This window comes from Erithacus rubecula, assembly GCF_903797595.1.
Source record: "Erithacus rubecula genome assembly, chromosome: 3".
NCBI classification, from domain to species: Eukaryota; Metazoa; Chordata; class Aves; order Passeriformes; family Muscicapidae; genus Erithacus; species Erithacus rubecula.
In genome coordinates, this window is record NC_136689.1 from 124030546 (window position 1) to 124054841 (window position 24296).

The following is a 24296-nucleotide window of genomic DNA, read 5'->3' on the forward strand; positions in this document are numbered from 1 at the left end:
TTTGTGAAATCTGCATGTTTCTTAGCTGTACACATCATTGTAGCATGGAAAGAAAAATGATTGTTTCTGGTAAGAAAATAATTAAGAAAAAATTGAAACGTGAATGTTTTTTAAAGTTTTTTAAAATTTCTTTATAAAGTGGCTTTAGTTTCAGAAATGCTTTCGAATATTTTTAAATTTGTATTTCAAATTAATCCAAAGTTTTAATAATCAAATATTGAAAGTTGAGGAAGTAATATGAAATCTCACCATTGGAAGGAATTAATCCCCCAGTAATTTTTATTTGTTATAGAGTTGGTTTTGTCACCTGTACTCTGATAAACACCACTTTTAATCAGCATCCTTGCAAATTATAATTCCCACTTAAATGATTAGTGGAAGAAAAGCTCTCTGTATGTGACCTCATTAGGGCCCCTCATTCTGTGAAAGGAAAGGAGGATTTAAAATCTATGCAGTGAAGAAGGTGACAAGAATTTGCAATGTGAAAAATAAAATACAAGTCTTCCAAAACAACTGAGTTTATTCTGACTTAAGCTGTTAGCACAAATGCAAATGCTATTTTATGTAACCCTAGAAGGAACCTCTGTGAGTACTGGGGTGAGTTGTGTCCCATGGGGAGACATTACTTTAATTGCTAATTCAGTCTTCAGTATTTGCCAGTTCAAAGATCTGAATATTCACATCTGAGAAACTATCTTAGTTTTAAAACCCTTTATTTCTATAGATTCATAAAGCGCACATTGCAATAAAATTTGAAACTAATCACTTCTTTTTTGCTCCCCTCCTTAAAGAGCATATGGGTTAGTACCTATGTGTTTACAATATGCTTTGCTGCTAATGTGGGACTGTTGTATGGCGTTGTCTGCACTGTAGTAATCGTGATTTTCCGCTTTCCCAGGTAAGAAACAATTTATTGAAATGTTCTACGAGCACTTCGTTATGTATTCGTTCTGCATATTGCTTCACAGTCAGCACAGACACGTGGGATACTAAATTTAACAACTAAACTTCAGTTTTTCAGTTGCAGAAAATTGCAAGATAAGACAATTCAAAAGGAAAAGTCACATCTGTCCATTTATCGTAGACTAAGGAATCTCTAAAAGGTTTTATAAAATAGCATTATTTTGTGATTTCTCTTATCATTACACATCTGTGGGATTCATTATGTGAAGGTAGCATAAAGTCAACAGGAAGATTAATTTTTTTTTTCCATTAGATATTTATTTACTCCTTAAGGAAAAAGTATGTCTGGCAAGCTTTAGTAACCAAAAGCCTTTATAAACTCCTAGGCACTATGTTCCACAGGAGTTGGTAGTTGACAATTGCACTGCTAATATAGATTAATGAAACATAACTGCTAATATAGATTAATGAAACATAACTCTACAACTATTTTAATGTTTAAAAAAAAGTATAACTTCCATATATGACTTAGAAAAGTCAGGACAAAAAAAAACCTAGAGCAATCAGAAGTAGTTTTGTTTTTTAAAAATATATTACAGTTCCTACTTTGCATCATGAATAAAGGGAAATATAGCTGAGGTTCATGATTGATTTGTGCTACAGAATTAATTCACAGCTCACCAGCCCTGGAAATGACTTGCTGCGTGCATGCAGTTGTTTGCATGAACATTGAATTCCACTGAAATTAAGCACAATATAGGCAGCTCGATTAAATGCTTGTTAAAGTTAATGGTGTTAGACATTTGTGCACAGCTCTATTCTCATAGAATATGTTGCAGAAACAGCATGAAAACAGTTCAAAATTTCAAGGCAGTTAAAAATTATGACAGACAGCTTATGCTTGAATCAACGAGTAGTTTTGTGATAACATTGTGCTACTCGGCAAACTAAAATTTTGGTAAATTCTGGTAGTAAAGCAAAAGATAAGTTTTCATGTTGTTTTTATCCTGAGGCTGGATGTTAGAGGTTCTCAAACAGCAGAAAGGGGTGGATATCTAACACAACAGAGCCTGATCTAGTGGAGACCTCAATCTGAACCTGGATTTATTAATGTAAATAAGACTCCTCCCAGTGATCTCTGCTCTTCAGAGAAGCTGCACAGGACTGTCCATACCATCTAAAGGCATTGAACACGGTAGCAGCCTTGAAACTGGTATGGCACAGATGGGGTTAACAAGATTACACGTAGTAAGCCATGCAGTCATGAGCAAAGGTGCTAGCAGAAATGAAGCAAAGAAAATATCATAGATAATTTATGGTAAAGTTTCTGTTCAGATGTCAGAGTACTGGGTGTGCTACATGCTATGTATCAGAATGTATTAAAACCACCAGCAGCTACAGCTTCATTTATGCAAAGATGAGAGAACAGCTGATGTTTGCAAGGCTCATTTATCTGGCCCCAATACCTGCAAAAATACTCCTTGTATATTGATGCCTCAGAGGATAGGTAGTTCCAAAGTCTTCTGCAGTTAAATGTGTTCCTACAATGCCATGTTGAATCAGAAGATCCTGTGCTGAGCTCCCTTTCCAAGGCAACTTTCTTTTTTCACTGTGTACAGAGCAGAGAAATACTGGCTCTGTCCAATAAGTCCCCCATTTTGATAGCTAGAGTGCAATGTTCTGCTTCATCATATAAAGATGTGTCAATTTCAATGACAAATAAAATATCTTTGTTTTCATAACCACAGCTATTCTACATATTTATTTTCCCTCTCCTTAAAATACGATTTTGCAGTAATTAAACTTCTTTACGTTTGAAGCTATCTATTATATATTAGCTACCTTGACTTGAAAGTAGTTCACTGACCATCAAATTTAAATTAAAATTAAGATTTTCTTTATAATTTAATTATTCATATTTTCAAAGTGATCTCACAATTCTAAAATTAGCTTTTTACTCTTTAAGAGAATGATTATCAGAAAGATAAGTGTGTAATCTCAAAAATACTCACAGATTGCATTGTCAGACCTTTAAACTGCTATGCTGTAGTTTGGGATGTCTGTTTTTTTGTTTCTGCTCAAGACTACTAATGATTTGCTGTACAGATTTTTCTCTATATATTGATTACAGAGCAAAGACACTGAATTTGAAAAACATGAAAGAGGTGGAATATAAATACAAAGCAGAAGATAATTGTGTAAGTTTTTTTTTTTTTTTAAACTTTGTGCGTGTGTTTCATTAATTCAGATTTGTGTCTTTTCTCTAGTTAGTTACCAGATTGTAATCAGGGAGTCAAGGGAATGCTTTTATGATATGACCACTTGAAATCTAAAGCCAGGATAATACAATTATAACAAAACTAGTTGGCCATCAGAAACTGGAATAATTTCATGGTTCTGCTGCTTGTCTGAGAAGTGAAGTTAGTCAAGTCCTTTTAGATTTATCTGTCTTAGTTTATCTGTAATTTTTAGCCATGATTTGCTGTTTCTCAAAGTTTCCTAATTCCTAAATTTAAGGAAATATCTTGCCAGAAAGGTAATGGCCATCTGAGCAGACAATAGCAGTCTCTGTATTATTATTATTTTTCCTAAAAGTCCTTTGGTGTTTTCATCATCCTCATGAAAACATTTTCATCATCACCAACCCCTCGTGATCAGATTGACCCAGAGGACACCACGAGCCTGGGCAAAGAGAGGCAGCACCACAAAATTGTTACAGACTGCTTCATGAATCTCATCACCCTATGCATGTGAGAAATGGATGGAAAAATCTCTCCCAAAGACTGTGCATTTAAAATTTGGCTTCTTACAGACTTCAACCAACCAGACAGATTCTTTTGGTTATTTTCATAGCAATTATTGTCAAAGTAGCTTTTTGTTCAGGTCTATGGTAAGAAGAGAAGGGTAATGACCCAGAGAGGTGAACTCCCTCCTCCAAGATGAAATGGTAGGTCAGCAGCCAAGAGAGAAGTAGAACCATGTGTCCTTTCAGCACAGAGCCCATCATTGGTGCATCCTGCCCTCTCCAGTGTAAAAGTTTCTACTGTGTCCTTTTTCCTTTCCTAGTGCTGATAGAAGGTCTTATGTATCAGTAAACTACACGCTCAGCAGTTGCTGCTTCACCATGAAGCAAATCTTCTTTAAAGAATTTATTATTTCTGGCAAATGTCTTCCATCAGAGCTATCTTGGGCTAAAAATCTGAACTTCCAAGAGCTCAAGGGCATTTACTGTTTTGGCATGCTGAGAAACATTGGAATGTGAAAGGTACATAAGAATGGGGAGGACTCTGAAATGTGAATTGAAAACACTGTTGTTGAGGCTGGACCAGCCGTCAATTATTATATCACTTTTCATTATTAATAAAAACGTTGGAATAACTTTGTTAGAGATGGGTAACCAAAATTTGACTTGCCTGCTATTTTTCAAATCAGTTCATGAAGCGCTTTTGTACAAATGCCTATACTTTTTTTTTTTTTTTTTTTTTAAGTTTACTGCTCCCCAGCTTTTTTCCCCCTTAATTCAGTAAGATTAATGCCAGTAACCCAGTCATGACAAACTAGTGTCTGCAGACAGTGGGGAAAATAACATTATGTTAGAGAAGCAAATTGCTCAAGAGCTTATTACACAACACGAAGAAAAATATGCCTTTAATTGAATTTAGAGTCACTGAGTTGCAGCAGGCATTTAGGGTAATTTTTAATGTATGAATGTTAGACTGCTCCAAGTTTCCCTGGTAAATAACAGATTATACATAAACAACAGGACTTTTAAACATGAAAATATGCAAGCTTAATGATCTACCCTGCCATTAAGGTCTGTGGATTTATAGGGGTTATTTCATCAATAAGAGAAAAGACACTTTAATGTGGAAAAAATCAAAGGGTATTTAGAAGCTTATGTGAAACACATTCCATGCAAGGCGCTCACTGGCACTGAGCTCGTACCCCAGCAGAGCCAGTGCTGTGCAGGGCAATCCTCCCAGGCCTTCTAAGGGGTGGCAGGGACAGACACGTGAGATAAATTTCCTGCTTTCCTAGCAAGGATACAACAAAGAGGAAGTTCATTTTTCTCTCAACAGTTCTTGTTAACAAAGAATCAAACCAGAGCCAGGAATAACTGGCTGGTCAAATTTAGGCATGGTTGACTTTGCCCATCCTGGACAAAATTTATACCTAAGTCTGCCATCTGTTTGATCTGGCCTCTTGATTTGAACCTTTCAAGTTTTATACCTTATACTTATGGAAGATTGATCACCACAGGATTTGATCTTTGCACATCAGTCTTCCTTTTTTTCTCAGCTTTTATCTTCTACTTTGCCATGGCACTGAAGTGTCCACTTGTCTCCACACCAAGATGTGTACAGCACCATTTTTGTGGGAATCTGTGGGATGTCACAGCATTTATCCATTCAAGCATATACCATCTTCTGCTTAGCCCTCATTTTAGAGCTCTATTCCATATAAACTGAGACATTTTAACTGCCAGTTGAGCTTTGCCACTTGTCTGACAGTGACATGGTGGTGGTGTGGTATTTACTGCAATCACATTGATCGGTGAATTGCACTAAGTCCCTACACATGGTCTGGTGTTCTTTGCCTCAGTTTGGGATGTTTGAAATGTTTCCTTTATTTCATGGTCACTGTAGTGGTGTCTGAGAGACCATCTCATTCCCAGAAGTCTGAACAGTAGTCTGCAATAAAGAGATGGATTATGTGGGTTGTGGTGAAGATTTCCATTTCTATTTTGCTTGAAAATCTGTTGGGAAAACTGCATATCTTCAATGCAATCCCAGAAAATTTTTAACTACTTAAAAGATGTTCTGTGTCACTTCCAGATACTTGTGTTTGTCTGTGACCTTGTTACATGAATTTTGTCAGGGAGAGTCTTTTTTGACCTGTATTCTCTTTGCAAATTCTTGATTTTTACTTCCATTGTCACACAACCTATGGAAAATTGGGAGTTCAGTAGAATTAATACAATTCTACCTCCTAGAAAACCAGTCTTTAAGCATGGCTTGCTGTTGTCCAATATATTTATATATAAAATTTCTTACTGGCTTTTGAGGGTGTTTTACAAATACACCTTGAGATTGAGAGAAACAGCACTTGTTTTGTGCAAAATGCCTTCCACTTGTACCTGGGAGTTTCTGAATATTATCTGGTGTCCTTTAAATATTTTTCTGCTGTGTAACATTTATGTTTTGAGCTCCACAGTCTCACTGAAGGTACCAGTAAACTGGTTATAGTTTATTCAGTGAAGTGCAGAGACAAGATCAAGAGTAACAAAGAGTTCTCATGTAAATTATTGTATTGGCTGTAGAAATGTGCTAGTAAATCTTTAAATGTGCCACTCAAAGTTGATCTGGATCCACTTAGTATTTTCATGTAGAACTATCTTGGTCATCTTCAGATGACCAAGATGAAGATTGCCAGCTTTCCCCAAACCACCTGCAGTGTCTGCCCTAAATCCTGGTGTCCTGTTTTCAAGATGTGTTTGTCTAATAAAATATATTCCTTGTCTGCAAGTGTTATCTTGCCTATATTTGGGGATCATACCAACTGAAATAGTGCTACTATAATTATTAGCCAATAGTTCTTAGTATTACACCTCACAGTGTGTATGCTTTTTTCCTGTTAAATAATAATTTAAAGAAAATTTTCATTATATATTATGTGTGTTTCCATTCTTACTTCAGTTTTGTGTGAAGGCTGATCAACAGAATTATCTGTTAAATCATTCTCACAATCCAATGCCTTCTCTAGGTTAATTTACAGGTATTTTCAGGTTTTTTAAAGAAATGGGTCTGGGGTTTGTTCTTCAAACCCAAGATGAACTTTTCAGCATTATTTTTATTTCATTCCCCAGGAATCACTAAAACAGGTAAAAATAGTTTCGGTCAACAGCCCATTAGTCTTTTTGAATGCCAGAAAATTTCACTCTGACCTGCTGAAGATAATCCAGAAGGATGGCATGAGCAGCCAGGTAGGTGACACTGTAAACAAGGTGGGATGTGTTTTACACTTCCATTAATCATCAGGATTGGGTTGGAGATCATGTTTGCTTTCCTTGCATTTCTTAGAGAATGTAATCACACACTGAAACAGGTATAAAAAAAGCAATATTAGAAATTAATAATTTAGAATAAAGCTAATCCTAATCAGATTCAATATCGACTAGTTTGGTATTATTACTTGAAAATAATATCTCTTTTATTTCTGCATGTGATCCTGTAAGAGACATTAAAGCACTGACCCAAAGCTCCAAAATTTCTAGAACTTACATAACCCCACTGATATCAGGTTGGGATTTTAGAAAGAGAATTAATAACTACAAATATGTTTGCATAAAATGTGATTTTTTTTTTTTTTTTTCCCCTGAGATATGTCCATGAGAGATGGACACTTCATTTCTAACTATAAGCAATTTTGGGATAATTATGAAGAAAGTGGCTACTATTTTTCTCTACATTTTTGTTTCTATTTCCTCTTTCTCATTAATTGTATTAGAAAAATAAACAGTATAGGAGTTGCATGTATCATGTTTTTGGAGAATACCTCTGTAAGTACAATATTTTCCAGGTTAATCTGCACATAACTACTGAAACTTCCTGCCAAACTGCCTAAAAGGGAAAAGATAAATTATTACTTTTCTATCAGTACCATATTCCAATATGATACAATGCTTACTGTAGACAATTTCATCCAGTTTGGCAACTTGTGCTGAGAAAATCCCAGCTGTGTCTTAGATGGGTTGTTAAGACATCAACGTGTCTACCACCTCTGCAGTCCCTTGACAAAGAGTTGTGCTACCCATATGCACCCAGATGGGTGCAAATACTGCTCAAAAAATGTGCTGCTTTTTTCCCCCTTGGTTTAGCAAGGCTGGCTGATTTGGATTAGTATGATAAAAAGCTTCCAAACAGAGAGAAATTACTTAGGATTTGCATGGAATTAATTTGAGTCAATATAATAAGTTAATTTAATAAGTTAATTTATATGTTAGTTATAAAGGAGATTTTATCCTTTGTCTCTTCTGTAAGGTACTCAGCAGTACAGCTGCCTGAAATACTGTGCTCTTTTTTAAATTTTTTTTTTTAATGAATAATGTCTTTCTGTAGCACATAATGGGTGTGAAAAAAATGCAGTTTCAATTTTGTTTGTGCTCTGATTCTGATTTTAACTCATGTTTCTACTGAGAGCTTATGTATTGAAATAACTATTAAAAAATTATCCAGATAAATGCAATTCTTTAATAAATTTACATGTCAAAAATGTTCTTACTAAAATATTTGCATAGCAGATGAGATTGAAGCAAGTAGAAAATTAATGAAAAGTTGTTAATCTTATAAAATCACTGCCAAGAATTTTTCTTGTCAAGAATATCTTTCCCATCTTTTGACCACTTCTTAGCCACTCCCCACTTCCTAAAAAAAAAATGCTATACAATATGCATATAAATATGTACATAAAAATATGCTTTCTAGTGAACCCATACTTGACAGAGGTTGAGTCAGGTAAAAAGAAATGCTAAATATCGTTTTGAGTTTGTATCTTAGTATTCTTCTAAAGTTATGCCAGAAAATATTATATGTCATTTATCCAATATGTTGCATAGGATTTTGGAGAGAATGAGCTAACTTTGATCCTGAGAAACAGAATTCTTATGTATTGCACTGACTTTCTCTTACTACTGTACAATGGACTGGTTTTCCTTGGTGTGTTAATCATTCCTTACTTTTATTTCAGTGTGAGCAGAACACATTGCTCAGTTCATTTTCCAATGGAAGTTGCCATGGTGAGTTTATTATCTACAAAAGGTGTTAAAACCAAGGTGTATGTATGTGTGCAAAACAGCTCCACATTTTTCTATATATTTCTAGATGCATACAAGTTTTGTGGAAATAAATATTTTCAGTTAGACCAAACATTCAGCGAAGCATGAATGCTAAAAAGTGTTCAACTGTCTTAACCTTGGCCTAATAAGTCCTGTTTTTCATTCTGTTTTTGACTGACTTTTGAAATTTTCACAAGCAGGGAATCCCTTGAAAATGCCTTCTCTACAGGAATAGAAGGTTCTAGTGGAAGTCTCATTGCCCATCACACAGGGGTTGGAACCCAGATGATTTAAGGTCCCTTCCAACCCCAACCATTCTCTGATTCTGTCCCTGCTTATTGCACTGGAATGAGTGTATGTGTGAAGAGACAGGTCCATAGTGGGGGAAACACTTCCTGTATTGTTGCCTGGACTGATCTTCAGACCAGTCTGAAGAGACTGTTTTGCTAAGATCTGGTCTTGGTTTTTTTTTGCATGCACAGAGTTTAATACTAGTATAAAAAAGTAAAAGTAAGATTAGAACCATGCTAAATCTGTGATCTTTAAAGCCACATAGGAGAAAATCTCAGAAAATGTCAACTGAATTGTTAGGGATGTGATAACCACCACCAATATTATACAGTATATCAATACAACATATAGTAAGGTTTTTCTTTCCATTTTTTTCCAAATTTCTTTCACTCTTTCCACATTTTGTAACACTTAAATCAAACCAGAGCACACACATTCCCATGGGAGAGCTGCAGCAACCTTTTGCAGTTGATACTTTATACAAATGACTTCATTGTGGATAGAATTAAAACAGCGTTTATTTAAAACACTTATAAGCATTAAGGCTGCAGTAGAAAATCTGATTTGGAGGCTGTTGTCTGAATGTTTGTGCTTGTTAACTAGACTCAGGATGTTTTTATGGTACTACAATGTTTACTTAACTTGGGGGTGACAGAGTGCTCTGCTGTAGCATAGTAACCTATGAAAACGGTTATTGAAGATTATATTGCATTTTATTGACTATATTGTAAAATACTACATTTGAGAAGATGTTACTAGTACATATTTCAGTCATCTGAAGATGAACTGGTTTCTCATATTAGAAAAGTGACAAAAAACACAAGACCTCTTCTCTGAAAACTCAAGTCCTGCCTTGAGGACTTAAAAGCTGCAGTTACTTGTGCCAACCAGTCTATGGTGATTCTTCATGGGGTTTTTCATCTTTTCTTCTTTAAAACAACAAACACAGAAAGAAGAAAAATCCCTTTAAATAGAAAAGCAAAATGCTGAGCTTAACTTTTCAAGGAGAGGTGCATGAGGACACATTCCTTAAGCCTTATGGCAGTTGTCCAGGAAAGCATGGAAATGTATGAGTTTGTCAGAATCTTTCCTTTTCCCTTTTGGGGAATAGTGCCTGTATCAGCACCAAATGAAACAGCTGCTCTTGCTCATGCCACTGATCCAAAGAGGGTGCAGGTCTTTACCTGTCCCCCCATTTAGAGGCCAGGCAGCCTCTACTGCAATTCAGGATGCAGCAGGGAATTATTACACTGAGCTTGGGAAATCACATGAACCCTTTCTTTTTCTATCACAGTTAATTTCCAGGAGGTTCTCTTTAAAATTCAGTATTTTTGTTTTTATCCATCTATTCATGTAGGTTGGGCAGTATAAAGTAAATGTCTGGAGATACAAGTTCAAAAGTCTCTGGCTCTCAGACTACTGTCAGGAAGGAATTATCACCATTAAAAATGTGCACCATAGGGAAATTCCAAATCCTGTAAATAGTTTAAAATCTTTACCTCTGCTCTGTCAAAGCCATTTAGCTTAACTCATATTTACAAGCAGAAATAGTTTTTTCATTTTTTCAATTTTTTTTTTCAGTTGCAGCATTATGGTAATAAACATTTGTTCACAGAACAATGTAAATAAGATGTGCATTATTTTCTAGTTTTCCCTTTATGAAATCCAGGAATCATTTATCTATGTGCTGTTCAGGATGCATTTAGAACAGAGTATGTTTAGATTAAACACAAGATGGCCTGAGGTTGAAGAATAAGAACTTTGCAAATCTTACCAACACAATTTTCTTCTCCAACATCAATATGTCATTGTGTATTAAAAAATTAATCAAGCAAAAACCAGCACAGTAAAACCTTAGGAAAATTAAATACTCTACATATATTTCTTCCTTATGCCTGAATATTAAGTTAAGCCATAGGCAGGTGTTTAGGGACTATGGAAATCAGTGTCATATCAGAACTTAAAAGAAAAAGTAGATATATTTTCTGTGTATCTCATGAAAAATCTTCCAAAGTAGCCAGGATGACTCAATAAGAAATTCAAATTTGAAGAAACAATTGCTTAATTCTTGAGACACTATTGCTGCCTGAAACATCTCCATTAATGTGTTCTGTCTGTCATCACTTCTTTCCATTGTTCTTCAGGTTCTTCATTTGTTCTTCTAAAATATGGCATTTGCTTCCCTGATACCCCAGCACATAACAATAAAATTTTTATTGTGGTAATTTGGGCTTATTTTGTTGACCTATTTTTATACCCATTTCTTGAGTATTCTCCTTTTAATTAAAGTTTTTCTTTTATGAAATATGTAGGTGAGCTGGTGCAGTCATGTCACAGTGAGCGACGACTTTTGATATTAGACTGCAGTGGACTGAATTTCTTTGACTACACAGGAGTCTCAGTGCTTCTTCAGGTATTCATGACATTGGAACATTCTGTATATGTTATAATTATACACATGAGTTACTGGGGCCAACTACAAGTTGGCTTATCCCCCTATATCAGTGGATAAACATTTCACCCACAGAAAAGATGAACACAGATTTGATATTAAATTGTACCATGTTTATAATGAAAATTACATTAAAAATATTTCTAAATATTTTGGATAACAGTTCAAATGTACATATCTATATGTAATTAAGTAATGAAGAGGACTTTTGGAAGTTTTACTTTTTTTTTTATATTTGTTTAAGTCATATTTGACCCTGCCATGTGAGTTGTAGAGATGTAAATTTTTTCTCTTTAAAATTTCAGCTTTAATTCTGTGGTTTTATCTGTATATTCTACTGTCTTCTAAGCCAGAGGTCAAAGCATGATCTCTCCATCCTTTCTCCTGTGGGCAACATATCTTGTAGACTGGATTCAGGCATTGCAGGAGTTCAAGATGCTCCCAGAAGACCAAACTCAGCAGTCACTGGTTACTGTGGTGAATGGAACTAAATCCAGTGGCTGGCCACAACTGGATTGGGGGCCACAACTGGTGTTCCCTTGGGGCCAGTCCTGTGTAGTATCTTTGTTGATGATTTGGACAAGGGGATTGAGTGTACCCTCAGTCAGTTTGCAGATGAGACCAGGCTGGGGGTGTGCTGATCTGCTGGAGGGCAGGAAGCTCTGCAGAGGGGTCTGCACAGGCTGGATCAATGGGCCAAGGCCACTTGTGTGAGGTTCAGCAAGGCAAAGTGCTGGGTCCTGCACTGGGTCACAACAACCCCAGGTAGTGCCACAGGCTGGGGCAGAGTGCCTGGAAAGACATGGGTTAGTGGTGGACTTGCCAATGCCAAGTTAATGTTTGGACTTGATAACTTTAAAGGTCTTTTCCAACCCAAACAATTCTATGAGTCTATATGGAGTTCTACACGGTGGATAAAAAAATTGTGTTCCAAAGATGTTTCTTACATTTCCATCAGATCTGGAGTTCAAAAACTGTGTAGTGAGTGCAGAGTTAAGTGGGTATAGAAGGTTTCATTTGCATATTTTTTCTGAGTAAGATAGACAGTTTGCACTTGGGTCTTAGCCCAGGTCTCTTCTCGCCCTAACAATTTTCTCAATTTACTGCAGTGATTGGACAATGAATTAGTGTTGCCTTAAAAGATTTTAAATTAAAACTACATGTATAGGCAGGGATGTAATGAAAAAGAAAACTGGAAAAATAAGGTTAGTGGGAGTGGCTCTTTATCAGCTATTCCTTTGAAATATAGGGAATTCAATACAACATTAATTTTTAAAAATTGTGAAACTGATTTTCAAAACATCTTAGAGACCTCCAAATCAAAAATTATGCCAAATAAATGTTTGACAAATTTGTGAGAGGTAAGTCTAGGGTGGACTGTGAAGTCCACAGGTTGGTAGTGCAGATTCTGGATAAACAGTTGGTTCAAAACCAAGTTAGTCCTCCTCTTACCAAGAGGACCACAATCAACATGTCCATGTTGTTGCACTCCTTCCCAAAATATCATAATTGATGTCAGAGATGGTGATTTTTGAACAGAGTAATATTTTTACTTTACTTTAAAAATAGAATATTCTGATGGGGTTCTCACTGAATCTCTTCTCTCAGAATTTTTCCACTTTACATGTATTATTTTTTTTTTTTTGAAGCAGTAACTGTTTAGGATATTCCCCATGTGGCAGAAAAATGCCCTAGTCTGGTTTTACAGTTATTTCTCCATTTTTTATTTTGTTTTGTTTTGTTTTGCTTTTTCTCTCTCTTATAAATATTTTGTCTCTGGGGAGTTGAACACTTTCATAGAAAGAATAAAGAACAACTTTCTGTGGAATGCAGCATGATAGTAAAGTCTCGGTTTCCTAAGTCTGATTCCTGTCTGTGTGGACTGGTAGTAAGCATATGGTAAGGACATGGGAAAATACACTGAAAAAAGAAACCTGAAAATAATAGCCCTAAAAACGATGGTCAGAAATTTCAAAATTATTAATCAAATTCAGTTTGAATTCTCAGCAGAGCTGTAGAGTCCTGTGAAGAGGTGGTAGGAAATAAACGTGGCTTGGTGGTGTTTGCATTATAGAAGGGCTCACTCTGGTGGCTGCTGGCAGTACAGCTGCTGCAGCAGCACTTCTCTGCTGGTATTTAAAACAGTTTTTTTTTTTTAATTTCTTGTTTTCAAACATAGATTTACATGGACTGTAAAAGCAGATACATCGACGTGGTGCTAGCACACTGCAAAGGCAAGTATCAGCTTACAGTAAAAATTTTAACATGATGGTTTATATATCCTCACTACCTTCTCAGTGCTCATGTGTTTGTTCTATTGCAGCTTCCTTGAAAAAAGCAATGCAGTATGGGGGAAATCTTGACCCTGAAAATCCTGTATTTTTTGAATCTATTTCTTCAGCAATTGATGCCATTCAGATTCACAGGGTAAGGCTTACAAGCAGTAGGAGGGCTTCTTGGATGTTCATAGAAATTTGATAAAATCTGGAAAAGTCTTATTTACCCAGTGAACCTTTTATGTATAAATAATTTATCTGTCTGCAAACTACAACTTGTCCTCTGCCTGAGGAATGCAGTTTTCCATTTTTTTTGCTGCTAGCACTCTCTTCCCATCACCATGCCTCCTTTCTCAACAACTTCTCAATCTTCTATGGTAGATCCAGAGGCACTGTGTTGTGGTGCTTTAATCTGGGCTCATTCTCCATTGGAAAGATTTGTGTCATCTAGAAACACCTAACACAGCCTCTCAGAGAGACAAATTAACCCACACCCAGTTCTGCATTACTGAAAATACAGTCCTGTTTCTCAGCCCAGGGTGCTTGAAGCTGCTTCACACACCACAGCGCTGGTACCACACTCTGTTGGCTCACTGGTAGAAGACAGGAATTGCATGAGGTGGAAGAGAGAGCTAGAGGGAGAAGGGAGGTTTGAGCATCTATTTACTTGCTCAATGATTCTTGCATTCCTGTTTAAAAAGATTGTAAACCTGGACTGTAAATCTTCTTGAGCTATGTGGTCCTTTCCCTTTGTCATGGCAGTGTGAGTGTGCACTAAAAGCAGTGTGCTTATCCATGCTTTTATTTATGACTCAAACATGGCTAGAGCTTGGTTCAGAGCCTTTTCCAAGTGACATTAAACTCATCATGGTCTGTGGTTTGGTAGTTTGTCTTTTTTTCTTCACTTTGTATTTTACTAATTAAATCTGACTTGCCTATGGACAAAACCACATTCCATTGATTTATCCAGATTAAGGTGAGTTGGCACAGCTGGTGTAGTGAATTGAGCAGAAAAACATGTTCTCTTCAGCACTTTTCAACATTTTTCATTATGTTGTCCTACAAAAAGGAAAAAATTGTTGAAATAGTAACTGCAGGGCAAAAATAATGGGGTTGGTGAATGTGTATTTTGTCTGGGTCTAATTAGATGAATTAGAATGATTGTTGTGTAAAATGTCTGCATTTTTTATTGACGTTATTAATTTTCCTAACATTCTTGTAAGATAGTTATGTACTACCATTCCCATTTTATGGAAGTAGGACATGGATAGACCAGGACAAATTTTCATAATGAAAAGGGGGAGTTAACTCAAAGTCCACTTTTTAAGGAACTGATTGTTTGTTTCTACCAGAGCTGATAGGCAAATCAAGCCTCTGCATAGTGGCTTAGCAGTTTAGTCTTGAAGACTTGCAAGCAGCCTCAAATTTTAAATGTAATTATGAACAGTGTATATAAACTGCCAGTGCTTCTTCAGAATATTCACAGTATGTGCTTCAGGGATTTTTGTGCCCATTGTGTTGAGCACTAGGTAAGGTAGACAGGAGTGAAAAGGCAGGGTGACTGCAATAGCAGCACCACACTGTAGCTACCAGTCTATGTACTCCTCCTGTGCCTTTTTTAAGGTGCTGAGGTCAGTAGGACTTTTGAGTGTTAACATGGCAGAAGAGACAGAATAGGATAGAAAAAAGTACAAGAAAGGACTTGGAGACTGACAGAAAGTGATTTGCTCCAAATTACATTTCCTCTCCATATAGCAGGAAATAGTCTTCTACTGTCAGAAAGGTAGAGGTAAGAGGGCTTTGTGGTTCATTTTCATCTCTGCTACTGTTCAGAAATGCAAAGATGTTCTTATTTACATGCTCCAATGAAAATGTTGTGTCATTCTCATTTTTATGTTTATAAATTGATACTTGTTTATTACTTTATGCAGTTAATAATAATTTTTTGAAATGTTTTTTTTATAATAAAAAACTTTTTAAAGCATTTTGTGGCATTTTCAAGCTAGCACTTCTTCATCTCCTAATCTTATATTGTATTCTATGAAAGCATTATAATACTTTTTTTCCTGTTTCTCTCAATTTAGAATTACAGCAAGTTCAGTGAACAGAGTGAAGTGTGATGCCCACCCATTGAGCATAGCGAGTTTCATCTGCTGATATTCAAAATGACCTACATCATGGCCTCTCCTTCACTTTTTTCTCCAGTGGATCTCATAGATGATCTTTTGTATACACCAGATATATTTTAGTACATTCAGTAATGACAAATCTGCTTTTCAGAGAGAAAATCTTTCAGCTGCAATCACTCAGAGAATTTTTATGCAATTGTTCTATGGTGGTTTTATAAAATATTTTTATATACATTTAGATACAAATTATTAGAAAGCAGACACGATGTACTGTGTTTACCAGTAAGGTGTATTCTTTTAGGTATTTTCTATGGTAACATTAGTGGTAATATGCATCTGTAGTTTTGTGTATGAAATAGAGACATTATGAATTCTTAAAAAGAGTATGTTATAATTGATACAGTATCTGCAGGAAGGCATATATCAATGCATACTTTTTCTAATAGTTTTCTTACTCATTCCTCTGTTCAAGACAATCATTTGCAGTAACAGCATCATATCACAGCTATCATATGCTTCAACTTTTTGTACTTGGTTTTGTATGCTTTTTAATGGCTGTCTAGATCAATGGGAGAGCTTACAAGTATATGCAGACAAGGCAGATGCATGTTGACTACAAACACTGGATTGCCTCCCTCTCTATTAGTTGTGCTATTATGGTTTGTTACATTTTTAAAGCTACAGGTATTCTTTAGTTCAAACTAAAGAGGAAAAACTAGTAATATTTTCCCAAAACTTATTCTTTTCTCTAACACATTTTTTCCAGTTTGCATTACCAGTTTGAGCTGTGATTTGTTTGGTGTTGAGATCTTTGGCTGAGGCAGCTGAAAGGTGATTGTAGTGACACATAAGGTGTGTGCCACATTTCAGCCACAATCTTGATGTGCAGTATACTGTGTGTGAGCACACAAAGTGGATGGAGGAATCACAGGTTGAGTATTTGGTTTGTATTTATGGAGTGTCAGCAATAGTATTAGATTATACTATCACACCAGTATCATGTTATATGGCAATGTATTAAGGCCTTCCAGTACCTGAAGGAAACCTACAAGAAACATGGAGAAAGACTATTTTCAAGAGTGATAGTGATAGGACAAGGGGGAATGGCTTCAAACTGAGAGAGAACAGGTTTAGACTAGGTATTAGAAGAAAAATTCTTTACAGTGACAATGCTGAGGCACTGGAGCAGGTTATGCTATGGATGCCCTGACTCTAGAAGTGTTCAAGGTGAGGTTTCAGCAACATGTTCTAGTGGAAGCTGTCTCTGCACATGGCAGGGTGTTGGAACCAGATGATCTTTAAGGAGCCTTCAAACCTAGGCCATTCTATGTATTATTTCTCTCCTCTTGCCTTTGTTCCCTTATGTGAACACCATCACTAAAATGTGAGTTGAGCAAAAAGGAATCAACAAAAGGGTTTTTTGGTTTTTTTCATCAACTTAAAAGATTTATGGAAGCTAAAGGTAAATGAATATAGCACAGTTATAATGGCCATCTTATACTACAGAGAGGAGGGAAGTACAAGGATGCTTTGTGCAGCTGAAACATATAGCCAAAATACAGTTCTAAGCATTCTGTTTTCAGCAGCACTTACATCTGTATGCTTCTCTGGACCTTCCTTGCTCTGCCAGCCCAAAGCTGCTGCCTGCAGATGAGGTGGCTCAAGGAGTGACTTTTGCATCTCTACATAGTTAAGACATTGATAAGCTCTTCCTCAAGTCTTGGTCCCTCCACACTAGTAAACGACAATGGGAGAGAGCTATGGGTTTTTTTGCCCTTTCAGTTATGAGTGACTCTTGTAGTTATTCCCTACTTTGTCCCACAGAGGACTAGAAATGTTCTGCACAAGTACTTCTGAGACTGCTTTGGTAATTACTATGCAAAAAGTTGATAAGTAACTGTAAGAAACTCATTATTGCAGGAGAAATAAATTCTGTATATTGTCCCAAGCACATTAATTTCAGATGCTGTAGTTGATTGCAAATGGCTTGTTACACCACTGAACTCAGTAACAGGCTATAACATTTGATTAATAATTTCCTGAAACTGTTTTAGTAATTTATTAACACTTTAGAAACTATTTACAATGTACTTTAATCGTAGAAGCATCAATTTTATGTCATGGCTGAATGGAGATTCCTACTTAACTGCAAACTGAATAAATGAATAAATGGTATCTTTTCTACTAGGTTCAGCATTTTTTCTTTGTTGGCTAAATGTTTTTTTCTGAAAATTTATAGATTAGTTGATTAATAAAGTTGTTAAAAATACGGTCTTTAGCAAAGATAACATCTTTCACTTTTCAGGAGACTTTCACATTTATTCTGAATGATCTTGTAAATGGAACAACACAGTTACTTTTAAAATTCTTTGTAGTATTAGCCTTTTAAGAAACCTTCTGCATTAAATAATCAAGTTTGTAATGCTTATCAAAATAGCTTCTAAATTTTACTGCTTTCAATAGGAATCATTTTTGCCCAGTTAAATGGCCAGCTTAGGGATAAACATTTATTTTCTGTTAGCTCCAACCTCTGAGCACTGGGCTTTGGGACAATATTTATGTAATCTATTTACTACGTATAGTTAGTCTAAATAACTTTCCATTTCTGAGAGTAAGAATTGTTAATTATATTCCCTATCTGGCAAGAGGCATCACTTAGGATAGGGTTTCTCAGCAGAGTAGTGTTTAAAGGACATGTGAAGATAGCTGTCCTTTCAATTTCTTCTAAAATACCTGTACTGAGTTTAAGCTCTGTTAAACCAGAACTGCTCTATAGAACTATGGGCTGTGAGGGAGGAAGGGTAATTTCTTTTTTACCATTGACTTGGAAGGGCAAATTGCAAATCACAGACCTACTGATGAGGTTTCCATTTCTCCACCCCACCATGCTTCTGAGCTGCTGATATTTTACTAAAACATGTGACTGTGCATCGCCTGTATTCAAATGGCCAGGATGCCATTGCCACCAGCCCTCATGGACTGCCAGATCCCTGGCTGCTCTGCTGGGGGGATGGGGATTGCTTCACATCCTCCCTGAGTTGCTCTCTGCAAGTCCGTGGTGATGGAGTGCTTGTGCCACTCACAGAGTCAAGCGACAAACAACCGCTTCATTCTTTGGTGAAGATTTAAGGGAACACCCTAAACCCCCTGGACTAAGTTTTGGAGGCAATTCCTGCTATCAATTTCAACACTTCCCTCAATGCTTTTTTCATACAGACTGTCCACTGGCTTTCCTCTGGCTCTCTGAGAATTATTATCTAAATATATGGAAGCCTGACCCAAAACATCACAATTAGTTTCACTGGAATGGAATTAAATAGAATAGGGAAACATTTGAAAGAAACCAACAGCGATCATCTAGTCCAACTGTCATTATTACAAAATAATATCAAAATTAAAATAAACCATAATTATTCTTCTGATCCAGAAGCACAAATGGAGCCAAACTCATTCTGGAGCAAAGAGCCTGCACAAAGTCTGTGTGTCCTTATGGCTGTGCAGGCCTGGCCACACTATCCCAATGGAGGTGAATCACAGTCAGGAACATTAACGGCTTTAGTTATTTGTGCCCTGCTGAGGCAGACCTTTGCACCTTCAGCCTTATTTACTTGAACATCCCTAGGGACTGTCCATAATAATGCAGAGTTGTATTAACTGTGGTTACATCTGTGAGCTTATGCAGTGTTAGCAATAAGTGCAAAGGGTGGAGTTCCCTCTGTCCTCAGTGATTTCTGAAGGCGCAACAGAGAGACTGCACCTGCCAGCAGAGGCTCAAGGAAGTCTCTCATTTACAAATGGGTTTCAAGTAAAACGAATTTACTACTCTTAGTAAGCAATTCTGAAAATCTAACCATTCACTTTGATTCCTGTATGTATACTTAGATGCACAGATTTTATCTTGCAAAATTCAGTATGTATGAGTCACCAAGCTTTTGCATATCAGTGCTTCAATTTTGCACATTTGGTGTATTCTACACTTCATAGCATAACTTTAATACAAGATAGTTTTTTGCAGAGATGGTCCAAAGTTATCAGAGATGATATATTTTCTTATGATGTGTTTAGGAATTTTTAGCCATTTTTAGGAAATTATTCTACATTTTAAATAGTATATCACGCAAGTAAAGATTTTTCTCAATATGTAAAATGTGCTAACCAGAGTATATTAAAATGGTAATCTGATCATGTGCTTCCTATAGAAATTGTTTCACATGTTCCCAAACAAAGTAACCAATGAGGGAAAAAGGAGAGAACAAACTAATATCAAAGAATGAGTAGAATGGCAATTAAAAATTAGGCATAAAATATGTAATAAGGAAAAGACTGTTAACATTATATTTATGCAAATTAAATGCTTCTCATTCTTGTCATATGTCTTTTATTTTAAAGGTTATTTGCCCTGATTCTCTGATTCGAGTGTCACAAGGTCTGGCTGTAGCTGCTTTGACATAATTTATTTGACAGCTCTGTGTGTCATAAATATATAATGTAACAAGGAAAGGTATCTTCACTGTTGAATGAAAACATTAATGTGTCAATACTGTGTATGAGTACTGTTTGACATTTACTAGTTTCAAAAATAAAATACACAGTATGCCTTGAAAATATGGTATTCCTATTTTTGGAAGATACTTTCTTTGTCTACAGGAACTCATAAATAAATGAAGGAGCACAGTTCCAGAGTGCATGCTAAATAGTGCCTTCATCATTAAGATAGATTTTACTAAAGATCACATAATCTGTATGTTTCCATATGGTTTATAATGCATTTAAATATTTCTTTCTTTTTGCAATTCTGTGTATTAGCATATGCAAGAATAAATGTATACTGAAAAAAAATGGAATCTGAGACAACTGCACGTAGGAGGAGGAAAATACTCTCATTATTTCTTTTTTATTTTTACATTCTGTACTAGCCACTTTGTTATGAGATGTCTTCTTCAACCTCAAAATTATTATATCTTAACAATGAAACAAGAGAAACTATCTTACATTCAGAAGTTTTATTTCCTCATAGCTCTAACAGGAGCATGGCATATAACAGACACTTTTAAGAAATATGGAAATCTTGGTCCAATTTTTCCAGTATTGCCTCTTTGCATGCACAGTCGTTTGAATATGTCTTTTTAAAATTGTCATTTGCATCTACAGATGGTGCACCTCATATCCAATTGGCACTGCTTGTATACAGTCTGTGGCTTATCCCAGTAGAGAGGAAATAATGGGCAAACCTTCCCACCACCTCCCAATAACTGTAATGACATTAATGAAAAATGGATTGACATATCTTTGAAAATTTGGCCTTGAAAGTTGCAGCTTAATTTTTCAAGCCTGGTAATTTATGAAAGCATTTGCTTTTACCAAAATGAATGCAACTGCTACATTTTTTGGATTTCACAGTGGTATGAAAAAGTATAAACAATGTACAGTGCCATAAACTCCTAGATGCTAGACAGCTAAATGTTCTAAACATTAACCTTAATGACATAGGCTAATTTTAGGAGCTATCCTTTCCAATTACACTCACACAATAGCAAGGAAACCTCTAAGTTATCTCACTTTGGAGTGAGATAACTGAGAAAATATCATTATTTTTATTCCCAGAATGGGCATGTAGAAGCCCAAGATCAGCTCTCACCAGGAACTTGAAAGGTAACTTGAAGTGCAACTCCTTCCCTCCTGGGAATCCTCTGGTTCCACAGCAGTTCTGGAGAGCATGACATGCAAAAGGAGAGAAATGGATGCTTGGTTAATCTTTTTCTCGTGTATTTTCCAATAAAGAGGTCTTTTGTGCTGGATACATTCAGGTGGTTAATATTTAAGAAGAACCAAGAGAGCAGCTCGTTGTTGTTCTGACTGACTCAATGATGATAAATGTTTCTCATTCCCATTGTGCTTTGATTGTGATACTGTTGCAGTTTAAAAACACAGCAAAATCTTAGGAATTCGTGAAAACTCTACAATGCTGAATTAAGATTTACATTCACTTAAATGCCACAAAATATATTCCACTAATTTGGGCACACTGTTTTATGTTCCATTTGAGAGGCAAAACTATCTGCTCCCTTAATTGCTACTTGCAATAGTTGTAAGATTTTGGGGAAGGTGCTTTTTTTGCACATTTGCTCTAATTTGCAGGCGCAGGTAGAGTAGTAAAAAATGTTTGCTGCTCATTGGGTCTGGAAACGAGGTCTCTCTGAGTTCATAGCAACAGAACTAGAATTGGGAGTTGATACTACAGAGTGGGTAGTTTATACTCCAGTATAAATTAATAATTTCAAAAACTCAGCATTTTGCTTCAAGTTCTTTTTTCTGTTCTCTCTCTCAGTGACTGTATTTAAATCTCAGGAATTTCATTACTTTCTGGTTTAGCTAGGATCCTATAGCCAAATTCTTAATTCAGAATACCTCCATAAAGGAAGATATGTTTTGAAAGGACAAGAGCAACCCTATCTCTTAGGGGAAAAAATGCACTTTTTTTGTTCTGGAGTGCTTCCTGATTTGAAACATATTTTGGAATATTACATTTGCAATCTGCAATTTGTGATAATTTTGATCTTATTTTTAGTAATAAAATTGTGTTTAAATCTGATCACAGCTCGGGTTTGGTACTGGCCTGACTCTACTCTTGCCCTGATTTCAAAGGTCTCCAGAATAGTTTGTCTTCAGTTCCCACCCTCATGAAACAGAGATAGTGACTTGTAGGTGACCTGTGATGCTCTGCAGGGCTGGAGACTGCTGGCTTCACTGCTTCCTTCTGCCTCTCTCCTAGCAGGAGACAAACTGCTCTACAGAGTGCAGAAGTGACTGAGACACACTGAAATGCTGCAGATGCAGAGCTGGAGACCAGGGATAAAATGCTGGTGGGCTGTGAGACTGTCGTGCATGGGACTGGGAGTAGAAGGGTGCTGATGTGGACAGCAGGATATGGGAAGAGGCTGTACAGGAGACAAGCAAACAAGTGATATTGTGCATGAATGAAAACGCTGAAAAGCAAAGGTGCAGCTGGGATGTCAGGCTGCATGGAGGTGCTGGATGAAAGTGAGGCAGACCACAAAAATTTGAACCAATTCTTATTGGCAGGCCCTTGATCACTAGACAAGGTTGTTTTCTTACAAAGTGCAGTTTTCCTCCCACAAGGATTATCTCCTCGCCCTGTGATTGATCCTGTTAATGTGGTTTTAGCAGCATTTCAATTACTTTGTATCAGTAAGAGTTTGTTTTTTTTTCTGGAGTCAGACATCTTTTTCAGAAAAAATGCAGCATTTATATGTATTTCATTCATATAACTATGAAATAAGCATATTACAAAGCTCACATCTGCCTCTTTTCAGCCTCACAGAGACAGGTGGTCCATAAGGACTAACAGGTGCACCCTAAGTATTGCCACCTTCATGTTATGGGCAGCCCTTGCAAACACTCTGCTCAAAGCACGTCAATCATTTCTCCATCATTTTCACCATTCAGATACTTCACCAGGATCCACCTGAGGTAGCAGCTTCATTCATGTCATGCATCAAAGAAAGTTTAGCACAGGACTAGATGTATGCAACAAAAAGAAAACGTTAAAGGGTAAACACTTTCAGTTAAAATATTAATTCCAGGTTAGGAAAACAGTTTTAGAATAACCAGTCCATTAGGGCTAAACAACAGTTAGCTATGGGCAATGTTGGCAGAGTTTTATGGGGTATCTTGTACCCTGTGCCTTGGTGAGTGCTTCCACTCTGTGCAGGGAAAGGCCAAAGCAGGTCATGCAGTAGAGTCTTCAGTACCCTCAGTGCTCTTCAGAGCTGCACTGAGATGCACTGCCCCAGAGATGTGCAGGCACTACCCAGATGATCACTGTGACCCACTGAGCACCAGGCAACCAAGTGTTAATGTAAGCAGAGACATTATTGCACCTTTTATCAGGAGAGAGACATCCACGTGGCTTTGGCCAGCTGCTGAATCTGTCTTTATCAATGTGGCCCCTCAGCTTAGAATGGCCTCATCCTGCCTTCCTGGGCTGTGTGCATCGAGTTGTGGTCTGAGAACTTGAACCAACTGTTTCCAGATCACCAAGGTCTACTGTTCCCAAGTCTGGACTTATCTCAGGAAGGCACCTTAACTTTTGCATGATTTCTCCTTCCTGTGGACATCTGGCTGCATAGGAAAGAGGGCAACAACATTCATTGGTGACAAGGGCAAAGACAGCAGACAGAATGAACTGGCATCTATTTTCCTGGGGTCTGGTTCCTGGTAACAGTGGTTTAACATTAAATACATACATAGTCCCAGGAAGAGGGAATGGTACCCAGAAGTTCCTCATTCCTATGACTTCCCCAGGCATGTATCTCCTTTTACCAGGCAGCCCAGTTAAGGCTTAAATTCTTTCTGGCATGGTCTTGTGGTAAGGTATCCTCACCTACCAG

General features: G+C 36.7%; 1 protein-coding gene across 2 annotated transcripts in view; it reads left to right on the forward strand.

Moving 5' to 3' along the window:
• Nucleotides 1-18074, forward strand: part of SLC26A7 (solute carrier family 26 member 7) — a 63572-nt gene extending 45498 nt beyond the window's left edge. The window contains exons 11-18 of one of the 2 annotated variants that reach the window (XM_079301352.1): nucleotides 792-898; nucleotides 3035-3101; nucleotides 6770-6886; nucleotides 8650-8698; nucleotides 11341-11441; nucleotides 13660-13714; nucleotides 13804-13907; nucleotides 15841-18074. In XM_079301352.1, the coding sequence (XP_079157478.1) occupies nucleotides 792-898; nucleotides 3035-3101; nucleotides 6770-6886; nucleotides 8650-8698; nucleotides 11341-11441; nucleotides 13660-13714; nucleotides 13804-13907; nucleotides 15841-15876 (636 nt within the window). In that variant the 3' untranslated portion in view covers nucleotides 15877-18074. Of the gene's footprint in view, nucleotides 1-791; nucleotides 899-3034; nucleotides 3102-3561; nucleotides 4270-6769; nucleotides 6887-8649; nucleotides 8699-11340; nucleotides 11442-13659; nucleotides 13715-13803; nucleotides 13908-15840 lie in introns of those variants that run through there. The other variant, XM_079301353.1, reaches the window with a different exon arrangement.
• Nucleotides 18075-24296: the final 6222 nt, after the last annotated feature.